The sequence below is a fragment of the Panthera uncia genome, chromosome D1 (assembly GCF_023721935.1).
Source record: "Panthera uncia isolate 11264 chromosome D1, Puncia_PCG_1.0, whole genome shotgun sequence".
NCBI lineage: Eukaryota > Metazoa > Chordata > Mammalia > Carnivora > Felidae > Panthera > Panthera uncia.
In genome coordinates this window covers 7,192,108-7,212,458 of record NC_064808.1, presented here as the reverse complement: position 1 = coordinate 7,212,458, position 20,351 = coordinate 7,192,108, and the positions used below count along the sequence as shown (strand labels likewise).

At 61.0% G+C, this 20,351-nt stretch overlaps 2 protein-coding genes across 2 annotated transcripts in view; one reads left to right on the top strand and one right to left on the bottom strand.

The window, feature by feature from the left end:
* Positions 1 to 4,054: 4,054 nt before the first annotated feature.
* OTUB1 (OTU deubiquitinase, ubiquitin aldehyde binding 1) lies at positions 4,055 to 12,231 on the top strand. The gene is made up of 7 exons (XM_049644000.1): positions 4,055 to 4,158; positions 5,862 to 5,923; positions 6,195 to 6,293; positions 10,176 to 10,294; positions 10,533 to 10,617; positions 10,764 to 10,958; positions 11,080 to 12,231. The coding sequence occupies exons 1-7, from the start codon at positions 4,101 to 4,103 to the stop codon at positions 11,275 to 11,277; spliced, it is 816 nt and encodes a 271-aa protein (XP_049499957.1). The 5' UTR covers positions 4,055 to 4,100; the 3' UTR covers positions 11,278 to 12,231.
* A 91-nt stretch (positions 12,232 to 12,322) lies between these two features.
* The window catches only part of MACROD1 (mono-ADP ribosylhydrolase 1), a 148,847-nt gene continuing 140,818 nt past the window's right edge, over positions 12,323 to 20,351 (bottom strand). Inside the window, 6 exon segments of the mRNA XM_049643810.1 lie at positions 12,323 to 12,467; positions 12,766 to 12,847; positions 13,173 to 13,246; positions 13,453 to 13,483; positions 13,617 to 13,738; positions 14,168 to 14,284. Coding sequence (XP_049499767.1) covers positions 12,430 to 12,467; positions 12,766 to 12,847; positions 13,173 to 13,246; positions 13,453 to 13,483; positions 13,617 to 13,738; positions 14,168 to 14,284 — 464 coding nt within the window. The 3' untranslated portion in view covers positions 12,323 to 12,429.

Here is a 20,351-nt window from a genome sequence, read left to right as displayed (position 1 = left end):
GCCCCGGGAGTGCACCCTGGGTCGGGAGAGGCTGCAGTCCCGATAGATGCTATAATGTCAAGAAAAGTACTGAGAGTCAGGAGGCCTGGGTTTGAGACCTGGCTTGGTCATTTATTACCTGACCTTGGTCAAGTCAGTTAGCCTCTCAGTCTCAGTTTTCATGATTGTAAAATGACGGTGACATGGAAGGCAGGAAAACGTCCCCTCAAAGAGGTCCAGGCCCTCGTGCCTGGACTTGGCAGGTGTGATGAAAGTGAAGCATGTTGAGATGGGAGATTCCCCGCTGTAATCACAGGTTTCCTTAGGGTGGACAGGAAAAGCAGGTGATGAGTATTTCAGAGATGCCACCTGAGAAGGACTTCCCCCACTGTTGCTGGCTTTGAAGATAGTGGGTCATGAATTAAGGAATGCCATGGCCTCTGGAAGCTGAGGACGGCCCCCGGTTTATAGCCAGCAAGAACACGAGGACCTTAATCCTACAGCTGCAAGGAGCTGAATCACCAACAACCGGCATGAATCGCAGCAGATTCTCAGAGCTTCCAGAAGGGAACACAGCCTGCAGATACCTTGCTTTTAGTCTGGTGAAACCCATACCAGACTTCTGACTCTAGAACTGTCAAACTCTACATTTGCGTTGTTTTAAGCCACTAGATTGGTGATTTGTTACGGCAGCAACAAGGAGACTAATGCATTGTCCTCCCTGTGCCATGAGGCTCACATGGGAGGGGCTGGCTCCAGTGGATCGGATCCTCAACAGACAGAAGTGAATTGGAATGTGAACCATTTACAGGAGGACAGTGCCCAAATGAGGAGGGTGGGGACTGTGGGTCTGGTGTGTGTGTGGGGGGGGGGGGGAGGCTCTCCGTTGGCCATCACCACCCCCTCTAATTGCTTTCTGCTCTAGGTGGCCTGGACTCTGCAGGCAAGTATCAACTGAGCTAGCAGCTTCCAACGTGTAACCCCTGCTCGGCTTCACCAGTCTGCCCTCTGCACCATCAGAGCCTCTCTAGACCATGATCGTGGAGTGGACTGTCTGTGGACCATCATGGGTTCCTGTGGCAACAGCTCTAGAGGTTCTCTTGGGGCCGGCACGCCCCAGCTCCTCCCATCTGGGCAGATGCCGGACTCCCAAGCCCGCCTTGGGAGGGATTACCGACCCCTCATCTGTGGTCCACCTTGAAGCCTTTCTCCTGGCCATGACCTCCCTGGGGGACTGTGGCTGTCCTAGGACCTGTGCTGGGTCATTGTACGTGGCCTCCCCCACCGCCCCCAGAGGTGAGAGTGGGTTGTGGGCCTGGGAGCCACGGGGCCCCCTACAGCCTCCATGCTGTTCCGGAAACTCTCCCTCTGGGGCTGAGCTTTCAGTCCGGGTCCTGGTATGGAGTCTCTTCTCCCTCCACCTGACAGATTCCTTCACACATGGACGTGGGGTGTGCCGGCAGGACTAGGAGAAGGCGTCTGCCCTGTCAGTACAATGGAAAATAAAGTCCTCTGCCGTTTGTCACCTTTGTGACTGTATTTAACAGCAGTCCGAACCCAAGTGCAAACATGACGTGTCTCGATCCAAGACCCGGCAGTCAGGGCCAGCAGCACTGGAACATTTCCAGATTTGGTAAATTGGGAGATGGAGATAAACACCTGGAGCTATGCTGGTGACTTCCTGGCAAACATGTAATTGGACTTCAGATGCTTAGGATAGAGAATCAGAGCCCATTTTAAAATGGTAAGAGTAGGGGCGCCTGGGTGGCGCAGTCGGTTGAGCGTCCGACTTCAGCCAGGTCACGATCTCGCGGTCCGTGAGTTCGAGCCCCGCGTCAGGCTCTGGGCTGATGGCTCGGAGCCTGGAGCCTGTTTCCGATTCTGTGTCTCCCTCTCTCTCTGCCCCTCCCCCGTTCATGCTCTGTCTCTCTCTGTCCCAAAAATAAATAAAAACCGTTGAAAAAAAAAATTAAAAAAAAATAAATAAATAAAAAATAAAATGGTAAGAGTAATAGAAGAGATGGTGTGAGGGTAAGAAAACAGTTATTAACTGCCAAATAAATCAGCATGGAGAAGACTGGGCAAAAGTTGACCATCCTGGGCTAGGTTAAGAGCCAAAGCCTCTGTCTGGCTGTTTCCTTCCAATTTTTTTTTTTTTCTAAAGATTTTATTTTTAAGTAATCTCTACACAAAACGTGGGGCTCAAACCCACAACCCCAGGATCAAGAGTCTCACATTCCACCGACTGAGCCACCCAGGCGCCCCTGTACATTGGTTTTTCAAGCCCACATCCCCCAGGAGGGAGGTATTTACTTGGTGTTAGCAGCCTGGCTGTGGCCCAGCACAGGCTCACCACTGGGATTCCTTCTCACTCTTCATAGGAGAGGAGAGGATTTACCAAATCCGGTGTTCCCTGTCCTGACCATTAGTCCGGAACCCAGCTCCCCGTGTCCCTTTATGCCTCATCGACTCCCTGGCCAAAATAAGAGGGCACAGAGTTGAAGTTGTCTTACAGCAGTTTTCAAGATTTTGAAAAGCCAGATAGAAATCATGTCATCAACGGTCTTAGCTCTCCATTTAAGAATACTGCTTCTAACTGAAGATCTGACTGCCAGTGAAGAGATTTCAATGTTAACACTGAGAAAAGGAATGAACATTTTGGCAAGCGTGGGTCCAAACAGGGTGGACCCTTTGCTTTCCTGAGCTTAGAAGCAACGCCACGGTGACAAGGCCACCGTGGGCTGTGTGGTGAGCCCAGGCACCAAGGGCACCTACCCCAGGACAGGAGGTAGCTCATGAAATGAAGAAGGCCCTCGACAGTGAAGAGTTGGCAAACTGAGCCACACGCTGTAACTTCCCTCAACAACAGCATCTTGAATATCCATCCAAAGCCTTGCCGCTTAATTTTTTTTAAGTAATTCTCTATCCCAAAACGGGGTGCAAACTCACCACCCCAAAATCAAGAAGTCACGTGCTCTACTGATGGAACCAGCCTGGCACCCCAGCCTTGCCACTTTTTAAGCTTTTTATTTTTGGACAATTCACAGGCAATTTTAATAGGCTACACAGATCCCATGTACCTTTTACATTGGTAAATCTTGCAAAATGATAGTACAGCATAAACCAGGGGTTCACATACAGTCAAGATATAGGACATTCCAGGGGTGCCTGGCTGTCTCAGTCCGTGGAGCAAACGACTCTTTAATCTCGGGGTTGTGAATTTCAGCCCCACGTTGTAGAGAGATTACTTACAAATAAAATCTTAAGGGGTGCCTCCTGGGTGGTTCAGTTGGTTAAGCATCTGGCCCTCTGTTTCCGCTCAGGTCATGATCTCACGGTTGGTGGGATCAAGTCCCGCAACAGACTCTGGGCTGACAGCAGAGCCTGCTTGGGATTCTCTCTCTTCCTCTCTGTCCCTCCCCTCCTTGCGCGAGCTCTCTCTCAAAATACATAAACTTAAAAAAAAAAAAAAAAAAGAGAACATCTCCATTTCCACAAGGATCTCACATCCAATTCCCTCCGCTCCCCCTCCCTCAGCCCCTGGCAACTACTAATCTGTTTTCCATTTTTACCAACTTTAAAAAAAAAAAAAAAAAAAAAGACTGCTTTTCTCATAACCAGAACGGCACAGAGTCTAAAGTTAGGTCCCAAGACTTTGGCCTTGACCCAAAGGGACATGTACTCCCTGCCGGAACGGGACACCAAAGTCAGAAGCGAGGCTCAGTGGAACCGAACGGTGATGTGCTGGGGCTCGGATGTTAGTACGATTGCGTCTCCTCGGCCAGGTTCTCCTCACTGCAATCGCTGCCAAGAATTCTGGAGTGATTTTAACTTCATCTTCCCACTTATCTCAGTAACACCATCCGCTCTTCAAACTCCAGTGAAAAGAAATCCGAATTGGCTCCGGGAAGCCTCTTACCACCGGAACTTTGGGAATAGGGAAGATGGTGGTGGGTGGGCGGGGCGGCCGCCACACCTGACAGCGAGCCTCGCAGGTGACTCCGCCGGAGGGGATCCCGTCGCTAGGGGCGTTGCCAAGGAGGGGCCACGAGGAGGGGCTCTCTTCCGGGAGGAGGCAACTGCTAACCCGGAAGCGGTCGACAGTGCGGCGCTGTTTAAAGATGGCGGCGGAGGAACCTCAGCAGCAGAAGCAGGAGCCGCTGGGCAGCGACTCCGAAGGTACTGAGCAAGCGAAGGCCGTCCGGCCCGGGCTAGCACGGGCGATGCCAGGTCGCCGGTTCCCGCAGAGGCTGGGGGCGGGGCCGCCGGAGGCCGGGGGCGAAACGCACGGACTGCCCCTTCTTCCGCCGCCGCCACCTCCCCTCCCCCTCACAATGGAAGGAGCCGCCGCCGCGACCCCCGGACAGCCGGGCGAGCTGGCCGGCGAGCGAGCGAGCGGGGCGGGCCCAGGCCCGTGGCTCTTTCCCATCGCGCGCACCCGGGGCGGGGCCTGGGCCGTCCCGCCCCGCCCCCAGCCCCTACACGCCGGCCGCGGGGCTCCCGGGTCCCCATCCCTCCTGTCCCAGTCCCTGCAGTCAGGCCGGGGCCTAGGCCGGAGCCTGCCCCCCGCCCCCCCCCCCCCCCGCCGCCTTTTCCAGAGCAGTCTGCGCCCGGGAGGGCGTCGAGTTACGCCGGGCCGCGGAGCACAAAGGACTGGGCGGGCCGCTCGGGATGCTGCGGGCGGTCAGGGGTTGTGAGCGGCCGCGGTGTGTGCCCCTGAGGCCTGCAGCCTTCGTTTCTGGTAGAGCCCCCTCTTCTGGCCTTGCAGCCCCTTTCCGCCTGCCTAGGCATTGTTTTCCTACACCTCTGGAGTTGGACCTTTCAAAACCGGTGCCACCCTCTTTCCACCCATGGTTAGGCCCTGGGGACTGAGTGGGTCACTTGGGGGTGGGTGGGACAGCCCTGTCCCGATGTAGGGGATTAGTCCGGGCCCAGCTGAGGATCAGGGATGCTCTGGCTCAAAAGGATTGGCCTGAAAAGTCATTCAGCACACACACCTTCTAACCAGACACTTGAGAGACTGAATGCTGGGAGACGCAGGCCCCCAGAAGATACTTGTTCGGGATCACATAAGTTAAGAAACAGCCAGGACCAGATTTCAGGTCTCCTGGCTCCTGGCCAGTGGCTGAAGAGGGTGGGGTCCACAAGTGGATCTGCCAATTCACTGATGAACACTTAACAGTTCGCCTCCAAGGTCCCACCTCCTTCTCTTAACATTTCAATAGAGGGGAGAAAGGTAGTGGTATTAGCCCCCTTTTATAGTTGAGGAAAGGCCTCTACCCGAAGGTAGCCGAGGAGAGGTATTATGATCAAGAGCTCAGACTTCAGAATTAGACATACCTGGGTTTGAGCCCAGGTCTTTGCTAGTTGTGACCTTGGGCAGATCATTTCACCTGTCTGCATTATTATTATTATTTTTTTATCTGTAAAACGGGCATTAAGAATACCCAGCACAGCAGAAGGAGGAAGGGTGTGACTGAGTAAAATGCAGGCTTATGGGAAGCTCTCATCCAGCCCAAAACCCTGCCTCCTCATCTCACTTCCCCCAAGAGACCCTGCCTGGCTCCAGAGCATTCTCAGGCAGCTGGGAATCGACGTTAGAAGGCGGGGGGGGGGGGGGGAAGGGGATGTCAGAGCTGGATGAACACGCCTGGGAGCGGAGCGCACCTCAGCCCCCTCCTTTTTAAAGATGAGAAAAGTAGGGGCTGGGAGGGGAAAGGACTTTGCCAAGATCACACAGTTGGTAGAGCAGGGTGTAAGTAAAATGCACACTTCCAGATTCCATGCCTGCTCTCCCTGGGCCGCTCTTGTCATTGGCCCAGCTGCCTGGAGTGTAGATAGCTGGGGCCCACTGTAATCCTTGGCTTTCTTCCTTCTTCCAGGTGTTAACTGTCTTGCTTATGATGAAGCCATCATGGCTCAGCAGGACCGAATTCAGCAAGAGGTGAGGGGCTGTGGCCGGTGGCCCCGTTGTGGGGAAGCATAGGCTGGGCCTGAGGCCTGTTGTTTATCTCTGCTTTGGAAGCCTCCTCCTCTCCAAGCTGTGCTGGGTACCGGATGTCTTTACTGGGGAGTGAGGGGGGCCGTGGCAGGGGCGAGAGGACATTGTGCCACCGGGTAATCGCTCCAGCACCCCTCATTTAGGTGTTCTGGCTGTTAGGTGTGGGTCACTCCATCCACCTGCCAGAGCATGACGGATTTCCTCCCCCCTGCAGATTGCAGTGCAGAACCCTCTGGTCTCGGAGCGTCTGGAGCTTTCGGTCTTATACAAGGAGTATGCTGAGGATGACAACATCTATCAACAGAAGATCAAGGTGGGAGCCTGGCTGAGGGGGCAGGAAAAACCCCGGGGGCCTGCTTCAAACCTGCTCCTTGCTGGCCTGGCCTCAGAGAGGGTAGCGTGTTGGGGGAGGGGAGCTGTCTGGCTGCTGGTTCTCAAGTGTGCAGGCTCTGGAATCCTAAGACCTTGATTCATATCCTGACTCTGCCATACAGCAGCTGTATCCTCGGCAGGTCCTTTAGCGTCTCTGAGCTGTGGGGTCCTTTTCTGTGAAGTCAGGATGGTTGTGAGATTGGGGAGATGATGCCTGTGGGGGCTGGTGCAGACTGAGTAGGGGCTGAGGTCTCCTGCAGCTCCCTGTGGGGCTGAGGGGCGGGGTTAGATGGGAGAGGCGGGGTTATGGCAGGGGTGGGTCCTGCAGCCCCTGGGACCTTTGTGGAGAGGCAGGTGGCGGCAGTGGGGGAAGAGACCTATGGGCCCGAGCTAGACCCAGCCGCATCACTTACAACCCGAGGTCAGACCCTTAACCGCTTGCTCTCTCTGTGAGTCAGGACAGTGGGTATGTGTAAATGAGTGTCCGGTAGGCAGAGCCTGAGGGCTTAGTAAAGCCTTCCTTGCCTCCCACGATCGGAGATGCTTAGAACCTTCCACCTGAAAGGAGGGGCCTTGGGGTTATCCATATCAGTGGCCAGGGTAGATGGTAAACCCCGGACGTAACAGTTCTGCATCAGCCCACGGCAGGCAGCGGAAGCCCCTGGGGCAAATAGGAGTGTCCATGCCTGTCACTCCGTTGTTTCTGGATCTGTTTTTCCAAGACAAGCTGGAAATAATGCTTTTGATGTAAATCTCCTGACTTCTAAGAGTAGGCAGCTAATTCAGATTTAAAATGTGTGGGCCAAACAGCACCCCTGCAGGCCAGATCCAGCCGTGTGTGGCCTGTGGTCTACTCTGACTCCTTGCCCAGAGTGTGTGTGATGTACCTATGAGGACTCTGGAGGGATGAAGGTCCTGGTTTTGGGGCCTGACAGACCTGGGTTCAAGTTCCGGCTTCATTTCTGGCTGTGTGGTCTTGGGCAATGCACGGAATTTCTTGGAGCCTCTGTTATTGTTCCTATTGAGTCATTCAGCAAACGTTCGAGTGGCCGCTGCGTGCTGTCTTTGCGGGATCTCTGCCTTAGTGCCCCTGTGCTGTGCGTGAGCCCGCCTCCCCCCGGGGAGGATCCTAAGCCTAGACAGCAGAGCCCCAGCAGACTTGAGTGACTTGGCTCCTTTTTGGATTGGGCCCCCATGAGGATTTAGGATAGCGGACATTGGCCCTCAGTGGAGGGCCTGGCACAGGGCAGGTGCTCAGAATGATTCTAGTAGCTTTTCCAATAGCTGCCATGATTTGGCCTCTGTGTGCATCGTGTGCTGTGATTTACCATCTCTGAGCACATGCTGTGGGCCCGGCACTGTTTTAGGTACCGGCGGTAGAGTAATGACTGCACCCCACAAGTTCCTGCGCTCATGAAGCTTACGTGTCCTTGTGGGAAGACACAGTAAGGCAGAGGTAACTCGGGTGTATGCGTCAGAGGCCATCAGTGCTCTGGAGAAAGGTAAAGCAGGAAGAGGAGAAGAGGGAGTTGGAGGGCAGGTGGTGCAGGCCTTGCTGAGAAGGGGGTGTTGGAGTGACAGACTGGAAGCGGCCGGGGAACAGGCTTTGGGCTCCTGGGCGGAGTGGGGCAGGCTGGGGCAGGGGGCAGTGTGGCTGGAGCAGAGCTGGGGAGCAGGTGGGGGCTGGGAGACCGGGGCGTGTGGCCAGGGAGAGGAGGAGTATTAGCAGGTTTCTCTGGTTACTCCGGCTCCGGCTGCTGGAGCCGGAGACCTGGGAGGAGGCTCTTGCAATAAAGGCGCCAGGAGGAGGGGAGTGCCTGAGAGAAGCAGTGAGAAGCCCAGGAGGCTCAGCAGATTGAGGAGCAAACCTTTGGATCTGCGTCGGATTGGACTGGGGGGAGCGGTGTGGTCAGTGGTCAGGATGCGCCCTCGGGCTGAACGAGGAGACGAGGTGGTTTGATTTTGGAGTCAAATGGGAGTTGAGGACAGAGACGGGGCAAGTGAAGAGTTCCATTTGGGGCACCTGACTGGCTCAGTGGGTAAAGCACTTGACTCCTGATCTAGAGGTTGTAAGTTCAAGCCCCACACTGGGTGTAGAGATTACTTACAAACAAACATTTTAAAACCAGTCAGTCACTCCCAAGACCAGTAGTGGCAAGAGACCGTGAGTATAGTTCACGAGCGGAAGCGGTCCCGGGCCCAAGTGGGGTTGTGCCGTTCCCGTGGCAGGTACCGTGTACAGGTGTGTGGCGTGCCCCTCTCGTGGCACATGGTGTCTTGAGGAAGGGTGCCGTGTGGTCTGGTGGTGGCCCTGACCTTCACAGGGTGAGGGGAGGAGGAGGACACGGCGAGGCTGGGGCATACGAGCCGCGTGAAGTGTGGAGGAGGGGGCCCGGAGGTGGTGTCGCGGGGTGGAGGGTGTCCCACGGTGGGTGACGTCCCCCCCCCCCCCTTGTGGTGAATGCTGCTGAGGGGCCAGTCTGGGGAGGAGTGGGCTTGGCCCTCGGACTTAGGAAAGGCACGTGTGACCTTGACTAAAGGCTGCTTGGGTAGAGTTAGTAGCAGAAAAGCAGACGCGGTGAGCGCAGACAACTTCTGGAGCAGCTTCGCTCTCAAGGAGAATGGAGAGGTTGGGTGGGAGCCGGGAAGGAGTTCATGTGAAGCAGACGAGTTTTGTTCTTTAAGCAAGAACTAGCCTTGTGGTGTTTGTATGCCGCCGAGTCTGACCAGGAGGGAGAGGAAAACTGATGGATGCAGGAGGAGGGGGAGGCTTCCTGGAATGCTGGCCTTGAGCCCGAGGGCTCTGATGTGGCCCAGAGGGGCGGCCTCGTAGCAGCCCCAGACCCTCCGGGGAATCAGGAGAGAAGGCTGCGGGCGGGTGTGTTGGTTGGTGCTAAGGGCTTCTGGGTGAAAGTCCTCAGAAAGGAAGCAAGGTCATTGGAAAGGTGGGCAGGGGGTAGTGGGTGGAGGAGAACGGAGAAGGCCTGAACTAGGCCGGGGCCTGCTTGCTGGCAGTGCCGATGGGCCACCCATGTGGGGAGGTTTGGCAGACAGGAAATCCCACCACGTTTGGGGAGGAAACCGGAGATGGAACAGGGCAGGGTAGCGTTTAGAAGGAGACCAGGTCTTGGGGCGCCCGGGTGGCTCAGTCGGTTAAGCATCCATCTTCGGCTCAGGTCGTGGTCTCACGGTTCATGAGTTCGAGCCCCACGTGGGGCTCTGCGCTGACAGCTCAGAGCCTGGAGCCTGCTTCAGATTCTGTGTCTCCCTTTCTCTCTGCCCCTCCCCGACTCACACTCTGTCTCTGTCTTTCTCTCTCAAAAACAAACATTAAAAAAAGGGAGACGAGGGCCGCTGGTTCCCGCGGGAGTGCTTGGTGTGGAGCCCAGCGCTGCACCCCCATCCTAATTTGTTGGCCCTGGATTCTTGGCGTGGTTTGAAAGACTATCCTCTGAAAAGCTGTGTTGGACGAGGACTGATTGATATGCCTGTTTTTCTGCACAGACAGCCCTGCAAGCCCAGCAGTGTGGCATACCTGGTGGCTGGGGACAACTTGGGTGACCCGTGCAGCCAGTGTGCCCATAAGGGCACAGTTTCCCGAGGCCTTGGGGGTTCCAGTCAGCGGGTCTCTAGGTGACTGGCAAAGCTGGGTCAGCAGCCGAGGATGGCAGGTGGTTCCTTGGAGCTTAGTCATCCCCGCTGTGGGGTGACCTCTGTTGGGGGCGGGCAGGGGCGGGGGGGTGGTTCTCTGGTCCACTCTGGTTCCGGCCTGATGTTGATGGGCATGGGGTTGGGCGGGGGGGTGGCGGCTGCCTCTTTCCAGGACCTCCACAAAAAGTACTCGTACATCCGCAAGACCAGGCCTGATGGAAACTGCTTCTACCGAGCTTTTGGATTCTCCCACTTGGAGGCGCTGCTGGATGACAGCAAGGAATTGCAACGGTAAGGACGCTGGCCACTCGGGCGCCGCGGGAGGCGGGCGATGGCTCCAGGAAGGGCCCCCGGGGCTCCCGCCCGCTCTCGGTGAGCGGGAGGTGCCCAGACAGTGGCTGGGCTCTTGCTTTGGTCTTCTGAGCTGGGGGTGGGGGTGGGGGGCGGCGTCGGCCGGTTCCCCCGGTTCTGCGCCGGCCTCTGCTGGCCGAGGAGCCCATGCTGGCCTCCCTTTCCCTCCCACCCATAGGTTTAAGGCCGTATCTGCCAAGAGCAAAGAGGACCTGGTGTCCCAGGGCTTCACCGAGTTCACAATTGAGGATTTCCACAACACGGTGAGCCCAGCCGCCCCCGTCGCCCCCGTCGCCCCCGTCGCCCCCGTCGCCCTCTCGGCCAGGGTGGAGGTCGGGCGGCCTGGCCGCGGCGGGGTTGACCCATCTCCTCCTCCTTCGTTGTGCCCTCTGTGCCCTGTGGGTGGCAGTTCATGGACCTGATCGAGCAGGTGGAGAAGCAGACCTCAGTAGCCGACCTGCTGGCCTCCTTCAATGACCAGAGTACCTCGGACTACCTGGTGGTGTACCTGCGGCTGCTCACGTCAGGCTACCTGCAGCGCGAGAGCAAGTTCTTCGAGCACTTCATCGAGGGTGGGCGGACCGTCAAGGAGTTCTGTCAGCAGGTGCCGTCCCTCCCCTTTCTCTCTTATCTCAGGGTGGGGGCACCGGGGGGCCGGGGGGGTGGGCGTGTGTGTATGCAAGGGCGACGTGAGAGCCGGGCCCGGCCCCCTCCCTGTGCCGCAGGAGGTGGAGCCCATGTGCAAAGAGAGTGACCACATTCACATCATCGCGCTGGCCCAGGCCCTCAGCGTCTCCATCCAGGTGGAATACATGGACCGCGGCGAGGGCGGCACCACCAACCCGCACATCTTTCCCGAGGGCTCCGAGCCCAAGGTCTACCTTCTCTATCGGCCTGGACACTACGACATCCTCTATAAATAGGGCTGGCCCTGGCCTGCCACTGCCCTGCCTGCCCTCCCCTCTGCCAGGCGCTAGACATGTACAGAGGTTTTTTGTGGTTGTAAATGGTCATACTTCACTCCCCTCCTCCCCCCGTCACACGACCTTCCACATTTTATTAAAGGGGATGCTGGTGGTGAGTCGCGTGTGTGCGTGTCCCTGCTCTGCTGCTGCCCGCCTGGCTGCTATGTGTCTGGCTGCCCCCTCCTCCCCCCCCCCCGCCAGGTGGGTTCTTCTCGACCTTCCACCTGTCCGTGTCCAAGCCTCCCCACCAGGAGCAGTTTTGAGGGGGCTAGGCCTCTGGGGGACCCCTCCTGGCTACTGGGGTTCCGCTTCCTTCCCTTCTGGCACCCACCCCCCTTCCCTCCTTAGCTGGCCCGGGGGCTTCCATGAGAATCTTGGAAGTTCCCTGGGGACTTGCCCGGGGACCGAGGATCACCCAGGCTTCGAGCTGCTCCCTCGTAGGCTCTGACCTGACTGTACCTTTCTGTGCCCGTCAGGGCCCCAGACCTGAGCTGCCCGCCCTCCCCTCAGGGGTCTGCATGGTCCAGTCCTGGGTGGAGAGGGCTGACGTGATGGGGCCTGGCTCAGGGCAGGTGGAGGAGCTGGGGCACCCCAGTGTACCCCCAGGTGGTGCCAACCTGGTGGGGGAAGGGTAGCCTTCGAGTCTGCGTGTGGTCCACGGTCCCGAGGTCTAGGCAGGGCTTGCCAGGCCACCATTCCTCCCCCGCCCCTCCCCCTGCCTGTGCCTGCTTTGCACCCCCTCTGCTTGGGCCACGGTGTCTCTGCATTGCCTTCCTTTCTGCCTTCACCTCTCTTCTTCCCTCACCCCAGCACACATGGGGTCTTGGCCCCCAGGCTGTGAGCTCCTTGGGGGCAGGCCCTCAATAAATGTGAAGTGCTGCTGCCCACCTCTGCGGTCCGGCCCGTGCCTCCACCCGCCCGCCCTCGCCAGCCCTGTTAAGCCAGAAGCACTTGTCCACACCTCTGGGCCGTCTCCTTCCCCAGCCAGCACTCAGACAGTAGGAGCTGTGACAAGGGTGGTCTTTATTAGGAGGCTCCTCAGGCACCGGGGGCTGAGGGGAAGAATGGGGGGGGGGGGTCCCGGGCCCAGCTGCAGGCTTCGGAGACCTCTTAGAGCTGGGAGCGAGGTCCGGTAGGCCCAGGCGAGTCTGTGGGCAGAGCAGAGCAGAGCAGTTAGAGGGAGTGTAGGCTGTGGGCCTCCCCTTGTGGCTTTCCTGCGTGGGGGTGAGCAGGGGCAGGGAGTGGGGGGGGGGGCGCGGCGAGCCCTGGTGTTAGTGGGCAGGTTAGTGGGCAGCACACGGCAGGCCAGACCCTGCTTACCAGTCCTGGGCAGGGTGGGCGGCAGGTGCCGTCAGGCTGGAAGGCAGAGGACAGTGAGAGCCTGCTCTTGAGGGGGAGGGGCAGGGGCAGGGGTGAGGGCTGACCCAGGTGCCAAGGGGTACGTACCCACAGGGAAGTAGTGGGGAAGCCGTTGCATGTAGATGCTTTCGTCCTTCTCCAGGAACACACAGATGATCAGCCGGTCCACCTGTGCCGGGACCTGCTCAGCCCGGGGTGGGGGTGGCCGGCACCCACACCCCGGCTCCCCTGTGTTATCACTGCCCCCACCTCTACAGGTTTCCACCTGCTTTTTTCGTGGGGGGGGACGGGGCACCGACCCTGAGTTTGGAGCTCAGGTTGCACCCTTCAGGGAAGGGGTTCATGGTGTGCACTCCACCACCCTTGCTGGATGGGCAGGAGAGCAAAGTGGTCTCGAGGGAAGGGGCGGGGACGCAGAGAGGGCTGGTGCGGTCCTGCCACCCCTTCCCCCCCCCCCCCCCCCTCTTCCCCCCCCGACTGGGCCCAGGACTCACCTTGTCCTTGTGTTGCTCCAGCCACTCGCGCAGCGCGGCCAACACCACCTCCGCCGCCGCCTCACTGGGGTAGCCTGGGGACCCGGCGGGGCGGGAGTGAGTCTGGGCTCTGGCCCGCCCCCTCCACGCCTCGGGACCCGCCCGACTCCACCTACCCGGCTCCGCCCCGCCCCTTTCACGCCCTCCCAGGCCCCTCCTCGCGTCTGGGCCCACCCACTTCCAGGTCCCGCTCCGCCCCCTTCTAGACCAAGCCCTCCCCCGCCCGTCGCGCTCCACTCACCAAACACGCCGGTGGAGATGCAGGGAAATGCCTGGGGCGGGGGGAGGGGGGGGAGGTGAGAGGGAATTGGGGACAGTGTCACTCTCCAACCACCGCCTCCGAGGGGCCTTCTAACTCCCGGTCTAGGCCGCCCCCGTCCCCCTCCCTGCCCCCGCCCCTCTCACCGCGGAGCGGAGCCGATGCTCCAGCAGCAGGTCGAGGCTGCTCAGGTAGCAGCTGCGGAGCTCGGCAGCCTGGCTGGCGCTGGGCTCTCCGTGGGCGATGGGTCCCACCGTGTGGATGACATCTGCGGGAGGCGACGGGGTCAGACTGGCCGGGGTCTCCAAGCGGCCATCGGCTTTCTCCCCCTGCCCGCCTTGGAGAGGACAGGAAACAGGCCCTCTCCCCAAGTTCTGAGAGTCCCCAGGGGAGGACCCTGCCCACGCGGGTGCAGAAGTGTGCCCTCAAATGCGCTCGACAGAGACGGGCAGGCCCGCGCTGGGCCCCCTTCGCACAGCTGCATGGACCCGGCTGAGCCGCGGGGCGGAGCGAAGTCACTGCCTCCTCAGCTCCTCTCACCCCCTCCCGCCACCTGCTTCCCGGTGCGTGCGAGGAGGGGCCGGGTCCCGGCACTTAAGGTTAGGAAGCGACCCCTGAGGAGGCCTCCAGCAATTGTGTGGGGGCTGCTCCCTTAAGCCCCCAATTACACGAGGTGCCCTGTGGGGTCGGGACTCACACTTGGCCGGCAGCCGATAGCCGCCGGTGATCTTGGCCTTGCCGGTCTCACAGTTCTGCAGGGTCCGGCACTCGTCGGTGAGGAGGGGTCCAGCGGCCCGGTGAATGCAGCCGTCCACTGCAGGGCAGAGGGGAGTGAGCCGTGGGGCGCCCCGCGTCACGCCTGAGCCCGTTTTACAGAAGAGAAAGCGGAGGCCCACGCACAGAATCCTCCCAACCCCCTCGGCTGGGCCAGGACTCACCGGGCACCGCGCGCGCCTTCTCCCGCCGCCTCCGGCTGCTCGCTAACGCCCGCCGCCCCTACTTGCTCCGAGGCGCGGAGGCGGGTCGCAGCGGGTCCCGGCGGGAAGCGGCGCGGGGCGGCCGGCAGGGGGCGCGCCCGGCCCGCCCTGCAGGTTCCCGGCCGTGCGGCAGGGGCGCGGGCGGGGCCGGGGCCTCCCCGGGCCGGAGTGGCTGGGGAAGGCGGGGTCCGCGGCGGCGGGAACCGCCACCCTAGCCCGGCCAAAGGGAAGGTCTCCCGGCTTTGGCCCGGAGGCGCCGCGGGCCCCGCGACCGGTGGCCGCCTCGGCCCGAGGAGCCCGCGAGCGCCGACTGGCACCGCGCACCGGATCCCCAGGCGAGGCCCCTCCCGGCCGCGGCAAACTCTGGGACCCACTTTACAGATGATGAAACCGGGGTCACCTAGTTAACAAGTGGCAGCTGCGGTCCGGGCCTCGAGCCTGGGTCTTCCAGCCCCCTCCTCGCCCTCTTTGCGGGGAGGTGGACGGCGGATCCGGGCGCGCGCCCCTGCTCGTTAGCGAGCCGCCTCGTTAGCGCATCCGGCTTAATTGCGGCGGGCCCGGGCTTATCTGAGCGCGGCTCTGGGACCTCGGGCAGCGACCCTGGGGACGCGGGCCCAGATAAACAACTCGGGCACCGCGGGAGGAGCGTCTCCTCCGCCCCTTCGGCCGGACCTCACCCCGGTGTCACAGCCTCAGTGGCCTCAGTGGCCCCGGTGGGAAAGGCGGAGCTCGGCTGTCGTCCCCTGGGCCAGCGGGGCACACCGGCAAGTCTTTTCCCCTGAGCGGCCACTGCCTCATCTGGACGATAGCGACACGGTGACCCCTCTTCAGGGGAGGGGTTTGCATCCTGGCCAGGAGAACGTGACCCACCTCTGGCAGCTCCCTAGCTCGCAGGGCACCCCAGGCCTGTGCCAGGAGCTCCTTGGCACCGGCTGCCGGGGCTCACAAGGCCCAGCAGCAGGAAAGAGGCCTCATTTCTCCATTTTGCAGATGCGCACACCGAGGCCCTTCCTCCCTCATCCCATCCACCCCACCCCCAAAGTCTTGGCAGAGGTCCAGGGACACCAGCTGGACCACCCCCCTCTTTCTTCTCTTTTGTGCCCTGTGGGGCCCAATTAAACCTAATTTTGTGACTTCACTCAGAGCTGGCACCAGGCGATTTCCCAGAGCACCCGGGTGGGGGGGTGGGGGGGAATGGGGCAGAGGAGTCGGGAGCCCTGGGAGGACCTCTCCCGCAAGGAGGGGTAAGGGCAACGGTGGCCCAGGGGAGGGCGGAGCGGGGGACCCAAGGCGGGGCCCCTGAGTTCCCTGTCCAGGCGGCGCTCAGGGGCCGCGCAGCCTGGAGGGTCACACCACGTCCGCGTGCAGTGTGTCCGTTCTGGGTGAGATGCCAGCTGACCACCCAGCAGCGTGTACGAGAGCAGGGGCTGTGGAGCTGGGCGGCCCGGGGTTCCGGGCCCAGCTCTGACAGTCACAGATATGTGTGGCCTGGAGCCTATCACTTAGCTTCTCTGGACCCCAACTGCCCCACCTGTAAAATGGGCTCCACCTCCTAGGGCTCTTGGAAGGATTAAGCGAGTTAATTTCCATAAGGTGCTGAAGCCAGGGCCTGGCATGGGTGAAGGTGGCATGGGTGTTGGCTCTCGTTAGGACAGTGGGATAGTATGAGAACGTGCTCCCTGTGGGGACGCAGGGGAGGCGGCTGTCCAGGCGGGTGTCAGGGTGTTCGGGGCCTACGGGGGTAAGCACGGGAATGGGTCTGGGCCGGCTCTCCTGGGGGCCTCCCGCCCTGCCCTAATGGTGCCACTTGGCTCCTGGCTGCCTGCCGTCCTCCCTGCAGGCGACCTTGGCCTGCTGCGGAGGCTGTGCCCAAGTGCAGAAACACAGTAAGATCTGTGTTTCGGGGACTTAATGTTTCCTGCAGAGGTGGACAGGCCTGCAGTCAGACCTATGGGGCTGACCTGGGGGCATGAGGGGGAGGGGGCACTCGGGGCTGGCAGAAGCCTCGGGCTGGGCCAGGTGACTGCCATGCAAGTGCCTAGGGGATCAGTTTCCCCAGGGCAGAGATGAGGGGCAGGCCCTGGGCCTCACCCCTGCCCCATCCTCTCCCCAACAAGCCAGAGCACCGACGGGGCCCCTCTCACCCGCCCCCTCCCCGTCTACACGCCAAGTTGTGCCAGAGGGGACCCTCAGCCTGCGGTCCTCACCCACAGGCCCAGGGGGTCACGCCTTCCCTGCCCCCCCATGTGAACCGCAGTCACCCCCCTTCCCTGCCCCCAGGCTCTGCTTCCTCGGCCCTGTCCTGGCTCTTACGTTGGGCTAAGCTGAACCCTGGAGGCTGCAGGAGGCAGCTTCCTGGGGTCTCATCGGAGGGAGGTGTCCCTCCTCCCGCCCTCCACCTGAGCCTGGGGCTGCCTGGCGGGAGGGTGGTGACCCCAGTTCATACCAGTGGACCCTCGATCCCCTCTCTGGGACCTTTGGCCACATGCAAACAAATCTCAAGCCTCCAACTCAACCCCTGTTCCAAGTCAGCAGAAGACCTGGGGTCCCTCCTGGGAAGACTGACCCATGGCGGGGCGGGGAGGTGCTTCCTTCCAGGTCTCTCTGCCAGGTCCGGAACCAAGCCTTCCCCACAAGACTGTCCTAAGGGCTGCTCTGCCTTCTCCCTCAGTCCCTGTGCCCCGCCCGCGCCCCCTCTCCTTCTGGCTCCTGAGTTGCAGTCTCTTCTGGAACACCTGCTGGGACCTGAGCCTGAGCAGTGCACACACACCCCTCTTTGCTGGTCCTTACAGCCACCCTAGGAGGTCCCACTATTTTTCCTCCCTTATAGAAGGAGAAATTGAGGCACAGAGAGGATGAGACTTGCCCAGGGTCACACAGCTGGACTGCTCTGCTTCCTCTAGGACCATAAAAGCCTTGTCTCTCTCTCTCTCTTCCCTTCCAAGCCTTCCCTATCACCCTGGCTGGCCCCCTCCCCTTCCCTCCTCATCCAAACTCCAAAGTCAACGTCTGGACTCCCCTCTTCACTGCAGCAGGGCTCCTGTTCCCCCCCAAAAGAGGGACTTCGGGGACCCTGGTTGCTGAGTGACCTGGGGTCCCTCATCTCGCATGACTGTTCAGCCACCCCCATGCAGCTGACCACCAGCTACCTCTGTCTGGCAAGGCTGCCCTGGAGACCCTCCCCGCCGTCCACCTGCCTCTCTGACCTCTTCCGTCTCCTGCCTGGGCTCCTCAGATGCTGCCGTCACCTGGGGGCCCTGTCTGTCCTCCGTCTGCCGCAGCCCTGTCCTTCCACCCAGTCCCAGGCTGTTCCCCCAGGTAAGCCCGGCTGGCCCTGCCCTCCTGCCCCCAGTGTGGCCTCCACACGGGCACGGGGTGGGGGCCGGGGGCCTCAGCTCGCACCCAGCCCCTTCCCCGGAGGTCGGGGGTCAGGAGGGCGAGGGTGGAGGGCAGGGGCTGGAGCCAGCAGAGGCGGGCGGCAGTCAGGCTCCTGTGGGGGCCATTTGCCAAGGCGCTTAGGATCTGTTGGCGGCTATTTGGGGTGCTGTAATATTCATGAAGGGAAGATTAGATATTTAAATTTATTCAGCAATAAATGCGTCTCAGTGGGGGAGCATTCCTCATGCTAAACAAACAAGCAAGCAGGGGCTAATTAATTATTTACAGGAACATGAGGATGCCCGGGGCCTGGGGGACAGGGGGGCGGCTGTGTCCCTGCCAGAGGGCAAGAGACCCTGACAGGCCCAGGGCCGGCTCCCCTCCCCCACCCCCCTGCCCCTCCGCTGCCCCGTGGGCCTGGCCTCCTGGGTGCCCCCTCCTGGGATTTCTTGTCCCAGAAATCCTGCCTACAAGCCTGCTGGTGGCTTTGGGCAAATCACTTCACCTGTCCGTGCCGTGCCTCAGTTTCCTCATCTCTACAAGGTCCGTAACAGCACCTCCCTCCCCACTTGGCATGAGCCTTCGTTCAGTGAGGGACTGCACCTAGGTGCCCTGCACTTTATCACTCTGTCACCTGTGTCACCTGTTTCAGATGGGGAGACCGAGGCCCGCCCCCCGCCTCTGTAGGCGGAAGGCTACCTCTGCCTGTCAGGGCCTGAGGGGCCTGAGGGACTGACGCGCTGCAGGGTGGAGGTGGCACCCAGAAGGCCCCGGGCAGGGCGGGCTGGGACTGCAGGGGTGTGGGCCGAGGCCGGAGGGGGCCAGGGGAGGGCAGGAAGGCACCTGGCCTGGGCCCTGGGGACCACTCCCCACCCGGACATCTGACCCGGCAGGTCCCAGGGCCTGAGGAGAAGCCACCAGTCCGGCGACCCCGGTGCTACGTGCAGCTGCCTCCCAGGTCCCAGCCACCTGCACAGAGATACCGAATGCCAGGGCTGGTGGAGGCGCATGAGGAAACTGAGTCCCTGAGAGGGCACCAGCTGGGGCAGGGGCAGATGTCCAAGCTGCCGGTTCGCCTGCAAGCCCCGAACCCCGTGGAGGACGAGCTCGGCCGTAAAGCCTGGAAGAAGGACCCACCCCGGGGCCTTGAGCCCCCCGCTCCCTCCGTCCCCGCTACACTCATCACCTCTGGTCTCCGGCCTCGTCCCAGGCCCCGCGGAGCCGCCCCGCAGAGCCTGAGAAGCCACAACCCCACGTGGTGCCCCCTTGCCGCCGGAACCACCTTCGGCTTCCGCCCACACCCTCCCGGTCGCTCATTCAATCGACAAACCCAGGGCAGCCACGAGCTCTGTGACCGGTTTGGGCTGGGCCTGTGGGGGGAGGAGGCAGAGCCCACCCTCGCCAGACCCCACCCTCGCGGTGCCAAGGCGGGTGGGCACCCCAGGGAGAAGAGGGATGGACAGCAGCTCCGGTCTGTGATGTGAAATTCATTACGGGGTGAGATCAACTCCTTAAATGGGGATTTGAAAACATTAGGCCCTCATTATGTACACAGCGGCAGCGCCTCATTCATCATGCAAAAATCACTCCCGTTATTGAAAATCCCCATGGCAGCTGCTGGCAGGGGCTGGGCGACATCTTGCCCGCTGGGGGTGGGGTGCGGGCCCCACAGGCCTGCTGGGCCTCCGCTGGCATCCCTGCGGGGGGCCTGAGTCCCCTTGTCCCTCCTACCAGGGAGGGCCTGCGCCGGGGTGGGGAGCACGGTTCGCTCCAGGGACTCGGTGACTCAGTTTCCTCATCTGGAGATATTAATGGCACGCCCCATAGCGCTGTGGTGAGGGTCTCGGGATCCCTCAGAGAGAGGCTCTACGCGAGGCCTGGCCTCCGCGGCCGTGAGAGCTCAGTGTAGCTGGCTGACGTCCACACCACCACCACCATCAGCCCATCACCGTCACCATCTGGTGATGGCCGGGAGGCCTGGGGCCCTTTCTTGGGGAGGACTCGTCACTCCCTTGCTCATAAAACCTCCATGGCTCCCATGAGTCCATGAAATAAAATGCCCCACCCCAAGCACGGCTGGGGGTCCCTCCAGCCTCCACCTTAGACTGGCCTCTGGTCTCTCCCACCCACCAACTGGGGGAAGGGCCCTGCGGTGGGGTGGGGGGGAAGGCTCTGTGCAGGGAGGGGACTTCCCCCCCCCCGGGGGGGCTCTGCGTCACCATGAGCCCGGAAATGGGAGGAAATGAAGCTGGATAAGAGGGGAAGGAGATGGGCACAGGCGGGCCCTGTTCCGCCTTGGGAAGGCGCCTCTGAGGATGTGGCCTCTGAGCAGAGCCCCAGCGATAGAAAGCCTGGCTTTGGGAAGCTGGGGGAGGAGGGCGCCGGCAGAGTCCAGGGCTGGGGTCGGGGCTGGGGAGGTTTGCGGGGGGAAGAGAGGGCTGCATGTGCAGGATTGGTGGAAGAAGCTAGAACTGATTCCATCCCAGCGGGAAATCGGAGCAGGGACGGGGGGGGGGGGGGGGGGGG

Excerpts from the sequence above, each read along its gene's own strand:
- OTUB1 (XM_049644000.1), top strand. The coding sequence starts at position 4,101 with ATGGCGGCGGAGGAACCTCAGCAGCAGAAGCAGGAGCCGCTGGGCAGC. Across the intron at positions 4,159-5,861 it reads GCTGGGCAGCGACTCCGAAG|GTGTTAACTGTCTTGCTTAT; the intron begins GTACTGAGCAAG and ends TCCTTCTTCCAG. Across the intron at positions 10,295-10,532 it reads GACAGCAAGGAATTGCAACG|GTTTAAGGCCGTATCTGCCA; the intron begins GTAAGGACGCTG and ends TCCCACCCATAG.